We start from the raw sequence: 10,189 nt of genomic DNA on the forward strand, positions 1-10,189 counted from the left end.
ATATAAAAAAAATAGTAAAAAATGAACTAAAAGATGTTAAATCAATTTATATAAATGTTTATATTTGATAAAATATTTTATACAATATCCGTTAACCGACATACGGTTGATAAAATAATTAAATTTAACATAATTTAAAATTTTTATTTTAAATTTTTTAAAGTTTTTGCATTTACACATTTATGACTTGATATTCTATAATTAAGTAATGTTATATGAGTGTTGTGCACAAATAGTACATCAGATATATATACCGACAGTGAATCCAACAATTAACGCCTTAAGTTCTTGACTAAATAATTGTAGCAATTAATCAAGTAATTAGAGGTTTATCCAACAACAAAACTTCCATTATTAATTGCGTTTGAACTTAATAAAACGATCATTAATTGAAGACCTAATTATTTAGGTATATCATCAAAGATCCTTCAAGAGTCTTGGCCCTTCCTTTAGCTATCAAAATAAATGCCAAGTAATTGTAAGCATTATTATATCATTGAATGGAAGTTCAGATTGATACGATTCTTTGCACGTTCGATTTCGTACACACAAGATTAGTACATCCCCACATTTAATACTTGGCCATATGATTAACTTGTTACTGACATCAATGGGTAAAAGGTGCGTACTGATCTCACTTGGTTCAGTTCATGAACATTTTTATTTTACTGGTCTTCATTTATGGTTTTTCTTTAAAAAAAAAAAATCCAGAATTACGGAGAGACGGGATTGGTTTTATGAAATATACATAATAAAAAAAGGGTTTTTACTTGTTTGTGAATCCGGGAGTAATTTAAAGAAAAACTTTGGATTTACTGTTATGCTTAGAATGATGTTGAATTAAATTTACTATCTATCTTTGAACGAGGTACAATTTTATTATTATACTTTTTAATTATATTTTAAAAAATAATAAAAAACTCAAAATATTTTGTAAAAGATTCACTTATTCCTTCGGAAAGATTTTTTTTTATTATTTAGTTTTAATATTTTTGAACCTAATTAAAAAATTACATGTATAACTGATAAATTTGATTTATCATCTTGGCTAAGATAGTAAATTTAAACTTTATCCCAGTAATTAATTTAGGTAAAATCTTTAATAAATATACACGTATTTCCTAAACCTTGTACGGATTTTTTCAACTAAGTTGATAATTATAAATAGATAATTTTTTTATTGAAATTTTTAAAATAAATAAATATAAAAAAAATTCTTATCTAAGTAATTCATCCAAAAAGGAAATAGAAATATAAAACAAAAAGTATTTTTGTAATTTTATATACTTTGCGTATGGCTAGGTAGCCAGCCCAATTTATTTCATCCTCAACCCTTGGCCCAATCTTAAGCTACCATATTTGGACAAAAGGTTGGTCCGGTCCGGTTTTTAACCCGACAGGATCTCCAATTTGCCGCGTGTCGGAAGAAGTAACTGAAAAACAAAAATCATTATCCATATCTTTGCCATAGCATTGTCAGAGAGCCAACAAGAAAGGGAGAAAAATGGCTCTTCTCTGTCATTGTAACAATGTTTCCTTTTCTTCCAAGCAATTTCCACTGAGAAAACCACCCAAGTCCCCTCTTTGCTTCATTAAAGCTCACTCTTTCTTTAACTATCCTACACCCAAGGTGCATTTGACAACCCTTTTTCACTCTGTCATTTCACTTTCTTTTTGGGTTTGTTTTGGTTAATTTAAGGATTGTTTTGGACAGGTTTTTGAGGAGAAACTTGAAAAGGTTTCATTTTCTTTAGGAGAATCATTTTCAAAGGGTAGCTTGCTTGCCCTTGTCTCTGCTTCTATCCTCTTTGTAGATCCTGCACTTGCTTTCAAGGTAAATTTTTAGAATTGCAGCTCTAATAATGTTCAATTTTTTTCCTTGCCCTCAGAAGTTGTATGTGATCTTGAAAGACTTGCAAAAGATTTGTTATCTGAAGCACAAGAGTTTGATCCACCTGAAATTGGGTTGTTCCTATCTTAGATATAGCTAGCCTCAATATGATAATTCAAACTACTCATTTTTGCTCTCTTTGTAATTGGTTTTCTTAGTAAATAACTAAAGCAGAATTATGCTTCAGGTGATTCAATATTTTTTGTTTTGCTCCATGATTTCCGATAAAATTGTAATTCAGATTCGTGATCTATGTCTTTTGTTTGGGCAATGTGCATTTATTAAAAGGGAGGAGGGCCTTATGGGGCTGAAGTGACGAGGGGACAGGACTTAACGGGTAAAGATTTTAGTGGAAAGACTTTGATCAAGCAAGATTTTAAGACGGTATTGCTCTTTTCGACTAATTGAAATGTATGTGTGCATATGTTAATATTCAATCTGTTATGCTCATTGAGTGTCTTTGTCCTATACTCCAGTCCATCCTACGACAAGCCAATTTCAAAGGCGCAAAGTTGCTGGGTGCTAGCTTCTTTGATGCTGATTTGACAGGTTTCTCAAACTATTTTATGCATTTCCCTATTTGGAATGTATAACTTGCCATGGTGATTGAAGAATTCCCTATGTTCGTATCATCTTTAAAGATAGAATTTGATGTGACTTTGAAGTATCGATGATTATGGTGAAGCTTGTTTTAAGGCCTTAAAGCAGTTAGGGCTTTTAAACATGCAACAGTTCTATTGTTGGAATATCTGTATTGTTTAAGAGCTAAGGCCATGAGAAGTTGAGAACTTAGTTTATCTGAGCTCATATCCATTTGCCACATTGCAGTAGACCTTGGCCTTGCAGCCTAACCCACATGCCTCATTGGTTTAAGGCCTAGGGTAGTATATCAAGTTTCATCAAAAATAACAACTGTTGTTCATTCCAAATGTTTAGTTAAGTGGTTGTAGTTTGAACTACCAAGTTTCATTGAAAATAACAACTGTTGTTCATTCCAAATGTTTAGTTAAGTGGTTGTAGTTTGGTTAACTCTGCCTCTACATTGAAATGGCATTCGACTTTTTATCATGTTGTCACTTATTTCTAGACTGAAGGTTTCAAAAAATGAAGAGACCAAAGCATAATCAAAGTTAATTTTGGTTGATTTTTGGTTTGAGATGCTTTAACAGCGTCATTTGAAATATTGAGAAGTATGGGATGTTGGTTCTGCAACATGACAGATGTCATAATTTCGTTAGTATATGTTTCAGATAAGTGCATGCCTGCAACTTTGGAATAACATGAACATCTTTGGTTTTTTGATCATTTACCTATTCATTTTGTAAGGATAAACGAAGTAAAAAATGACTTAAAATGGAAAAAAACACGGTTATAATGACTGTTATTGCACTCTCTATCTGCTTTTGAGTATCATCCTTGATCCATTCCTTTAATGGGATTCTTTGATCAATGTCAAGGATATGTTTATAATAAATTAGCTTAACTGCTGTCAATATCATTTATATGTTGAAATATCCAATTGAAAACTTGAAATTGGAATTTTTCTCCTAAAGTTCAAAATTCAATCTTTTTTTCCTTTTTCCTGCTACCAATATCAATTACATTTTTTAAGGGATTACAATTATTGATTTTGTAACATTTTGCGATGAGTCAGGGGCTGACCTTTCAGATGCCGATCTTAGAGGTGCAGATTTTTCTTTGGCAAACGTAGCAAAGGTAATCTTTATCGAATCTTAGGTGCACTTTCTTTTCCTTGTGGAATGCTATTTCAGATTCGTTTGTGTTGTATCTGTTATCAGAAAGATAAGCTATCGTTCTATCAGACAATCTTTTCTTATGAATCTGCACCGTACCTACTGCAGGCAAATTTAAGCAATGCAAACTTGGAAGGTGCACTTACTACTGGGAACACATCATTCAAAGGATCAAATGTAACAGGTGCTGGTATGTAAAAACCTACCAGTTTAATGCAACTTTCAATTAGCTGTATATGGATGCTTTTGAGGATTAATACTTCTGCAAAGCCTAAGGTGTACTGCTAGTTATACCTTGAATGTTGCTTCATTTGTTCATAGTTCTCACTACACATAATCCTTTAGTTTCATGGACCGTGCTTTATTGGTAGTTCAGAACTGTTGGAGTAATTCTTCACTCATTTTTAATTGAATTTTTGTAAAAGGTATCGCACCAACATAGTTCCAATCAGAAGTGAAACATTGATTTTAGGAAACTTTCATGCTCAAAGGTTTCAGATTTGAATGATCTCAACTCAATAAGAGCTCTTGCAAATCATATTATCAGACAAAAGGTCGATTTAGCTGATTTCTTTTGTATAATTAGATTTCACAGATGTGCCTCTGAGAGATGATCAACGTGAATACCTTTGCAAAATTGCAGACGGGTAAGATAGCTCATACCTCTAGGACATATACTTGTCTTGTAATACATGTTTTATGTTTCTATTACTATTGAACTGTCCATGTGGCATTAGGTTGAATCCAACAACTGGAAATGCAACGCGGGACACATTGCTTTGCAACTAGTAGTACATTTCTCATGAATGATCTTCTAGTGAAAAATAGAGAATTGGCACTGCAGCAGTTTTGATTTGAGGTGTGTGTAGCTATTTTGCTGTACCAACTGTCATAGGTGATCAGTCATGTCATTTTCGTCGTTGTCCATGTTGAAGATGCTTGCACTTACTTTGTATGATAAAGTGAGAACGTTTCATGTTCATATATCAGATGAATAAAACTGTAACTCTTTTTAACTCCTGTATATCATCTCAAAAGAAGCCATATACTTTCTCCCTTTACAAAAATAATAATTGATGAAGTCTGGTGCTGATCAATAGCTCCTTCTTAGGCCATATTCTGTTTTTTGGTAGATTTGGGGCAGGATGAGGGGTAAGGGGATTGAAAACTTGGCCTCTCATCCTCCACTCAATGCGTAACAACTAACAACCGTTGGGCCTAATCCATGGAATGTTTAGATGTAATTAACAATAGATGAGGTGAACTGTTATTCACCATATATCACTGGGCCTTCCTTCTACAAGTTGCACAGAGCTTTTATCTTCCAATGGGCAAAAGGAATCGAAAAGAACTCCATGAAGCTTTCCAACCATGTTAAGCATGGTGCTGCGCCAGGAGTGGATGTCGTTTAGTGATCTTTGACTAGAAAGCAACTAACAGGAAACTTTTTCCTGCTTCCTGCTTTCTGCAATGCTTTTCTTTTCCTCTTTCTGGTGATTGTTATCATTGTCTTTTAGCACGGATCTTTTTTAGTGGCTCTGCATATTTTCAGTGCCACTAGCTGGACCACTTATTTTCTTTGGGGATCAAATCCAGACCCTTGCAGTATCATGCACGGTGAAGCTGTTAGGGAGGCTGCCACAATGAAACCATATTGACATGTCGTATTTCCTGTCATTCCCATACTTGGAAAACTGAATTCTGAAAAGAAAACTTTAGTTCCAATTAATTAATGGATTACACTATAGGATAGAGAGAGTCCAAGGAAATTGGACCACTTCTCTTTTCTTAGTTTTGCACATTGGATGCTTCAATATCATCTATTCAAGCATGTCCTACTCATTTTCACTTGAATGCTGCATACAACAAGCAAAAAGTTTCCTCCTTTTTCAAAAAGGTCAAGTATCACTCTCCCGAGTCATTTTTCATCTAAGTTATTCTTGGCAATAGAGATATGCATGCGTGCACGGGCGCGCACTGGAAATAATATGAGAAAAGAAAGGGGAGTCTAGGTTCCTCTACCCGAAAAAAGGCCATTAAAAATCCTAGATACTAATGATACTCTCGTGTAAATGACTATTTACATAAGTAGAAAATTCTCAGGCCTGCACCGACTACCTCTAGATAGTAGTTGTTTCCGATTGTCTGCAATTCCTAATCCTAATTCGCATGCTTCCACTCTTTATGCTTCCTCGATCCATGATCTCGCAGCATTGTCTATGTGGTGCCTGCATATATACAAAAACATCCAGATTATTAGTCGTGCTATTTACATTTCTGGATGTTAAATTGGATGAGACAGCAGAGGTTGAGTAAAGATTCTAAGTCTTGAACTGGGATTGCTCGGTCCAGGGACACATGTTTCTAAGCTGGTATCTGTATTTTGACTGCTTATCCAGTTTAGCTTACCTTTTGCCAATAATCTGGAGCCATCTTCATTGAAGAAACTGTGATGCTGTTCACAGCCATTGCAAGGCCATAGTCTGTTCTATTACAGGTTTTCCCAGACTTGGCTATCTTGTACCTGGTCCGGGTTCCACTGATGCCAACCTCAACCTGGTCCAGGAAATAAATAATTGGCCATTCACACGGGTCAGCTGGCATGGGTCGGGTATTAAATGTGAAAGGTCCATTGCTCCAACTCCTCCATGTCTTAAAAGTCTGCAGTGGCATATGCAGATCAGATGCAGTCACCACCCGTGGATATATCTGAATGGTGTAGCCCCATGCAATTACAATTGACCATTTCCTCTTGCTGTCATAGCAGAAACTTTGCTGGAGGATCCGGCCATGGTCGACCCGGTACCCTTTCATAAGGGTCTTCAAGGAGTCTATCCGGGTCTTGTTGGGGAACATGGGTACCAAGCCGTCAAGGTGGTGAAATGAGACAAGTGGCGCCATAGGATGGGCTGCTAGCAGACCATATGGATCCCCTCTAATATCAAACTGAAAATTTTTATGTGAAAAAATATATATTATTATCATGATTTTCTCAAAAACAATAAAGAATTGGATTCTTTAATATTTCTACAGAGTCAAACACAACCAGAACAAAAAGCAAAAGAGATTAACAAAAATAAAAGTGCAGTCATAACATGGGAACACAATATACATACTTTATATGCATGTTTAATTTATATTATTATCAAAGAAGCAATGGAAACAGCTTTCATGATGAGAGTGGTCATCAAGACTAACTTCTTTCCTTTTCATTATTTTTACTACTCTTTCTTATGAGGTGTGAGGGAAAAGAAAATGTTTTTCAGATGAGCCACGGACAAGAATCAAATTAATATTTACAATGGATCCATTGTCAATACAGTAACCTTAACTAAGGTTTGAACAAATGATTTTCTTCTGCCACATGTCCAATTCACCCTGTTCATCAGTTCATGCTTTCTTTAAATAAGAGAGAGGCAGGTTCAGATGGAGAGAACAAGGAAAGAAAAGAAAATGCATTGAAGCTAGATGCTCAGCAGCATCAAATGGCAATCTAACACCTAACTGAAGTGCATGGACATTAATGCAGAGAAAGGACACAGCAAACTTTAATTTTTTCAGATCCTTAGTTCTTCAACCAGATACTCGGGACCAGACAGGTGGACAAAAAGTAATGGCAAATGCATGGTACATTATATTTCCTTCCTTGTAAAACTTTTCAAAAGAAGAATGGGAAAGTGCTCAGTCAAGTAAAAAGGTAAAAAAAAAAGAGAGTTTATAGTATAAAATGCCACAGATACAAACCATACCCACATGCAAGCTACCACAACAGATCATGTTTTTTTCTCTTTTAAAGCTCTCTAAACCCAACCATTTAGAATGGGGAATGCCCCATTGATGCAAATAGTTGACCACACAAAGAAAAATTTAAGTGAAGATAAGCTTGAGATGGTGACAAGTAGTAGTAGAAACAAACAAGTTATTCTACCCAGCAGCTTCCAACAACTCCAGAGAAATTGACAGAAAAACCAATTAAGCGAACCAGCAGAGATATCTTATCTCACAGATTTGGTCTCTTTGTATGCTTGCCACGTTCCCAGGAAACCCTTTTTTAGGCCCTATCTTTACAACTGTAAAAAACGTGCTGATAATGAAAATTTTGTAGGCCAAAACCTTTATCTGTTGGATACACCCTTCACATGGTTTTCCCAAGGACTTGTTGGCCTGTTCAATTTGTTGGTATCTAAAGGTGGCTGTAAAAATTTAATGGTGGTTGGTCCCCAAAGATGCTTCGTGAAAACCAAGCAGAGATGATAGAAAAACTTTCACAACTTTGTCATCTGAGTTGACAGATAGCAAAACTTTCCCTTACCTGGTGCTATAAAACAATTAACAATTCAACCCTACATTTCTCACTATAACTCTTAGCATTATGCCAACAATTATAGTAAAATTATAAAGATGATTCTATTTTCATGCACATTTTAGCTCATTCAATTATAATAGTATTCATTGAATGCTTCGTTCGGAAGCACAACCCAATGACAAATTGCAGTCATTAGGTAAGAGCCTTTCTTACCGTATTTACAAGGATGACAATAGATACATTGTAATTAGATATCTTATATAATCGAATTCGGATAGAGTTTTGATTTATAATGTCATGTGAAATAGTATCTTAATCATGGAAAATGCTTTAATTAAGGTGTTTTACTTAACTTAATTGGCTTTACCAAAGGAATCTTGAACAGTGAATCTGCAAAGTTAAGATTTGTAAGCTTTAAACATCACATGAAGGAAAGATGGGAAAGCAATCATTAACCAGTGGACCAAAGTCACCAACCAAAGAGCCCAACTCAAAGAGAGAGAAGAAAGAATTCTACACGTGGCAACAAACCCATGAAACGTCGGAGTCCACGGTGAGGAAACTGTCGGGTGAGCCACCGGTTTGTCATATTTTTTACCACAAACCCCATCTCTCCGCAAAAACTCGCCACGTGTAAAACCAAAACATTGATGCCAAAAGAAGAGAAAATCATGGTCATGTCAAGTTAAGAACCAACGTACCTGATGAAACCCGGGTTCTCGGGTGAGTGGCACCCCAATCTCACTGATGCATGCCCATATCCTTTGATCAGAGCCGTAGAAATAATAGTACCTTTCGAGACAACCGTCCAATGCTTTGACTAATTTCTCCGCCAATGGGTAACTCACAGCGAAGCCTCCCCCTCCGAATGCCATGTCGTATGCATGCATTACGTTTTGTTCTACACTCTCCGAGTTTCCTCCGATGTACCACATCTGACGATGATCATATCTCGCTAAGACAGAAACTAAGTTATGAGTGAAAAACACAGTATCATCATCACCCATCACGAACCACCTCACGTTAGGCAACTTCAAGTTAAAACTGTCGTATACTATTCGGGCGATCCGAACGGCATATCTCGAACTCGAATACTTAAACCGGGTCCATTCCGGACCCGATATCCGATAAGGCAACGAAACTCCCGCTTCCGCATCAAAATCGTTAACGGTCCCGGTCTCGTCGGGCTTTTCATCAAGCCAGAAAAACCCGCGAGTGGATTCCACGTCCCACCAGAGCGAACTAAAAGCGCGTCGTTCTTTCCACGTCTTGGCTGAGCCACCGATGCCGAAGAGGAGATGCGAGATGTTGGTCGGGGAATTGTCGGGCGTTTCGGAGCCCATTTTCCGGTTCAGGGAAGTGAACCGAATAAACGGGTATGGCCGGTTCGAGAAGGAGACGTAAAGGACGAGAGCAATGGAGATGAAGAGGCAAATGAGAAGGGCGATTCGGGTGATGAGCACGAGCATGTCACGTGGCTTCTCCGGGTAGATGAAGAACGCCGTCGTTTTCAGAAGATCCTGTCGTGGACTCATCTTGCTTTTCTCTTCCGGTAAACTGACAGAAGCTGGGGAAACGGAAAGAAGAAGGAAAGGGATACAGCTTTTCCTCCGCTTCTTCTTCTTCTTGGTTAAGACACGAAGACTGTGAATTCAAAATGATGATGCTAAGCTGGCTTTGATTTTTAAAGAGCTTTTTGGTTTAGGATTAAGGTGGTTAATCATGGTGTTTAGAGAGAGTTTAACTGTTAATGAGTTTACTGTGGGTAATTAAATTTTTAATTAATTGAAAAAAAAAGTCAAATAAAATGGGAAAACATTCGGCGTGGGAAACATGTTCTTATGATATTTGTTGAAAATGACTATAAAGAATTGAAAATGATGATGATAAGCCCTACTACTACTTAACTTTACAGTATTATTTGAAATGCTTCAATCTTCCTCCGTCTTATATTCCCCTCCTGAATTGTTAAATATATTCAACAATTTTAGCGTCATTAATCACACATATAAAATTTATTGTATTTTTTTATTTTATAAAAATTAAATACGAGTAATGACAAAATAAAAAATATAGAATTCGAATTCCTCTTCTTCAAATATAAAAAAAAATTAATATATGATTCAATTTCATTGTTGTGAATCACACATATAAAATTTATTATGATTTTTTAAAAAATATATAAAAATTAAATGAGTGACAGAAAATTATGAATAATAAGTATAAAACATATTATTG

General features: G+C 35.9%; 2 protein-coding genes across 3 annotated transcripts; one reads left to right on the forward strand and one right to left on the reverse strand.

The window, feature by feature from the left end:
• LOC18586062 (thylakoid lumenal 15 kDa protein 1, chloroplastic) lies at window positions 1,437-4,669 on the forward strand. 2 transcript variants are annotated; one of them, XM_007009209.2, is made up of 8 exons: window positions 1,439-1,630; window positions 1,715-1,834; window positions 2,180-2,275; window positions 2,368-2,440; window positions 3,546-3,607; window positions 3,754-3,835; window positions 4,232-4,292; window positions 4,383-4,669. In XM_007009209.2, the coding sequence occupies exons 1-8, from the start codon at window positions 1,505-1,507 to the stop codon at window positions 4,432-4,434; spliced, it is 672 nt and encodes a 223-aa protein (XP_007009271.2). In that variant the 5' UTR covers window positions 1,439-1,504; the 3' UTR covers window positions 4,435-4,669. The 2 variants fall into 2 exon arrangements, with proteins under 2 accessions (XP_007009273.2, XP_007009271.2); XM_007009211.2 differs by lacking the exon at window positions 4,383-4,669 and having other exon boundaries at window positions 1,437-1,630; window positions 4,071-4,279.
• Window positions 5,465-9,748, reverse strand: LOC18586063. Its single transcript, XM_007009212.2, has 3 exons — window positions 8,653-9,748; window positions 6,055-6,591; window positions 5,465-5,873 (listed from the first exon to the last, which is right to left on the reverse strand). The coding sequence occupies exons 1-3, from the start codon at window positions 9,484-9,486 to the stop codon at window positions 5,766-5,768; spliced, it is 1,479 nt and encodes a 492-aa protein (XP_007009274.2). The 5' UTR covers window positions 9,487-9,748; the 3' UTR covers window positions 5,465-5,765.

This window comes from Theobroma cacao, chromosome 10 (genome assembly GCF_000208745.1).
Source record: "Theobroma cacao cultivar B97-61/B2 chromosome 10, Criollo_cocoa_genome_V2, whole genome shotgun sequence".
Taxonomy (NCBI): domain Eukaryota; kingdom Viridiplantae; phylum Streptophyta; class Magnoliopsida; order Malvales; family Malvaceae; genus Theobroma; species Theobroma cacao.

Excerpts from the sequence above, each read along its gene's own strand:
- LOC18586063 (XM_007009212.2), bottom strand. The coding sequence starts at position 9,486 with ATGAGTCCACGACAGGATCTTCTGAAAACGACGGCGTTCTTCATCTAC. Across the intron at positions 6,592-8,652 it reads GAGAACCCGGGTTTCATCAG|TTTGATATTAGAGGGGATCC; the intron begins GTACGTTGGTTC and ends AAAAATTTTCAG. Across the intron at positions 5,874-6,054 it reads CTCCAGATTATTGGCAAAAG|GCACCACATAGACAATGCTG; the intron begins GTAAGCTAAACT and ends GTATATATGCAG.
- LOC18586062 (XM_007009209.2), top strand. The coding sequence starts at position 1,505 with ATGGCTCTTCTCTGTCATTGTAACAATGTTTCCTTTTCTTCCAAGCAA. Across the intron at positions 2,441-3,545 it reads CTTTGATGCTGATTTGACAG|GGGCTGACCTTTCAGATGCC; the intron begins GTTTCTCAAACT and ends GCGATGAGTCAG. Across the intron at positions 4,293-4,382 it reads CTTTGCAAAATTGCAGACGG|GTTGAATCCAACAACTGGAA; the intron begins GTAAGATAGCTC and ends ATGTGGCATTAG.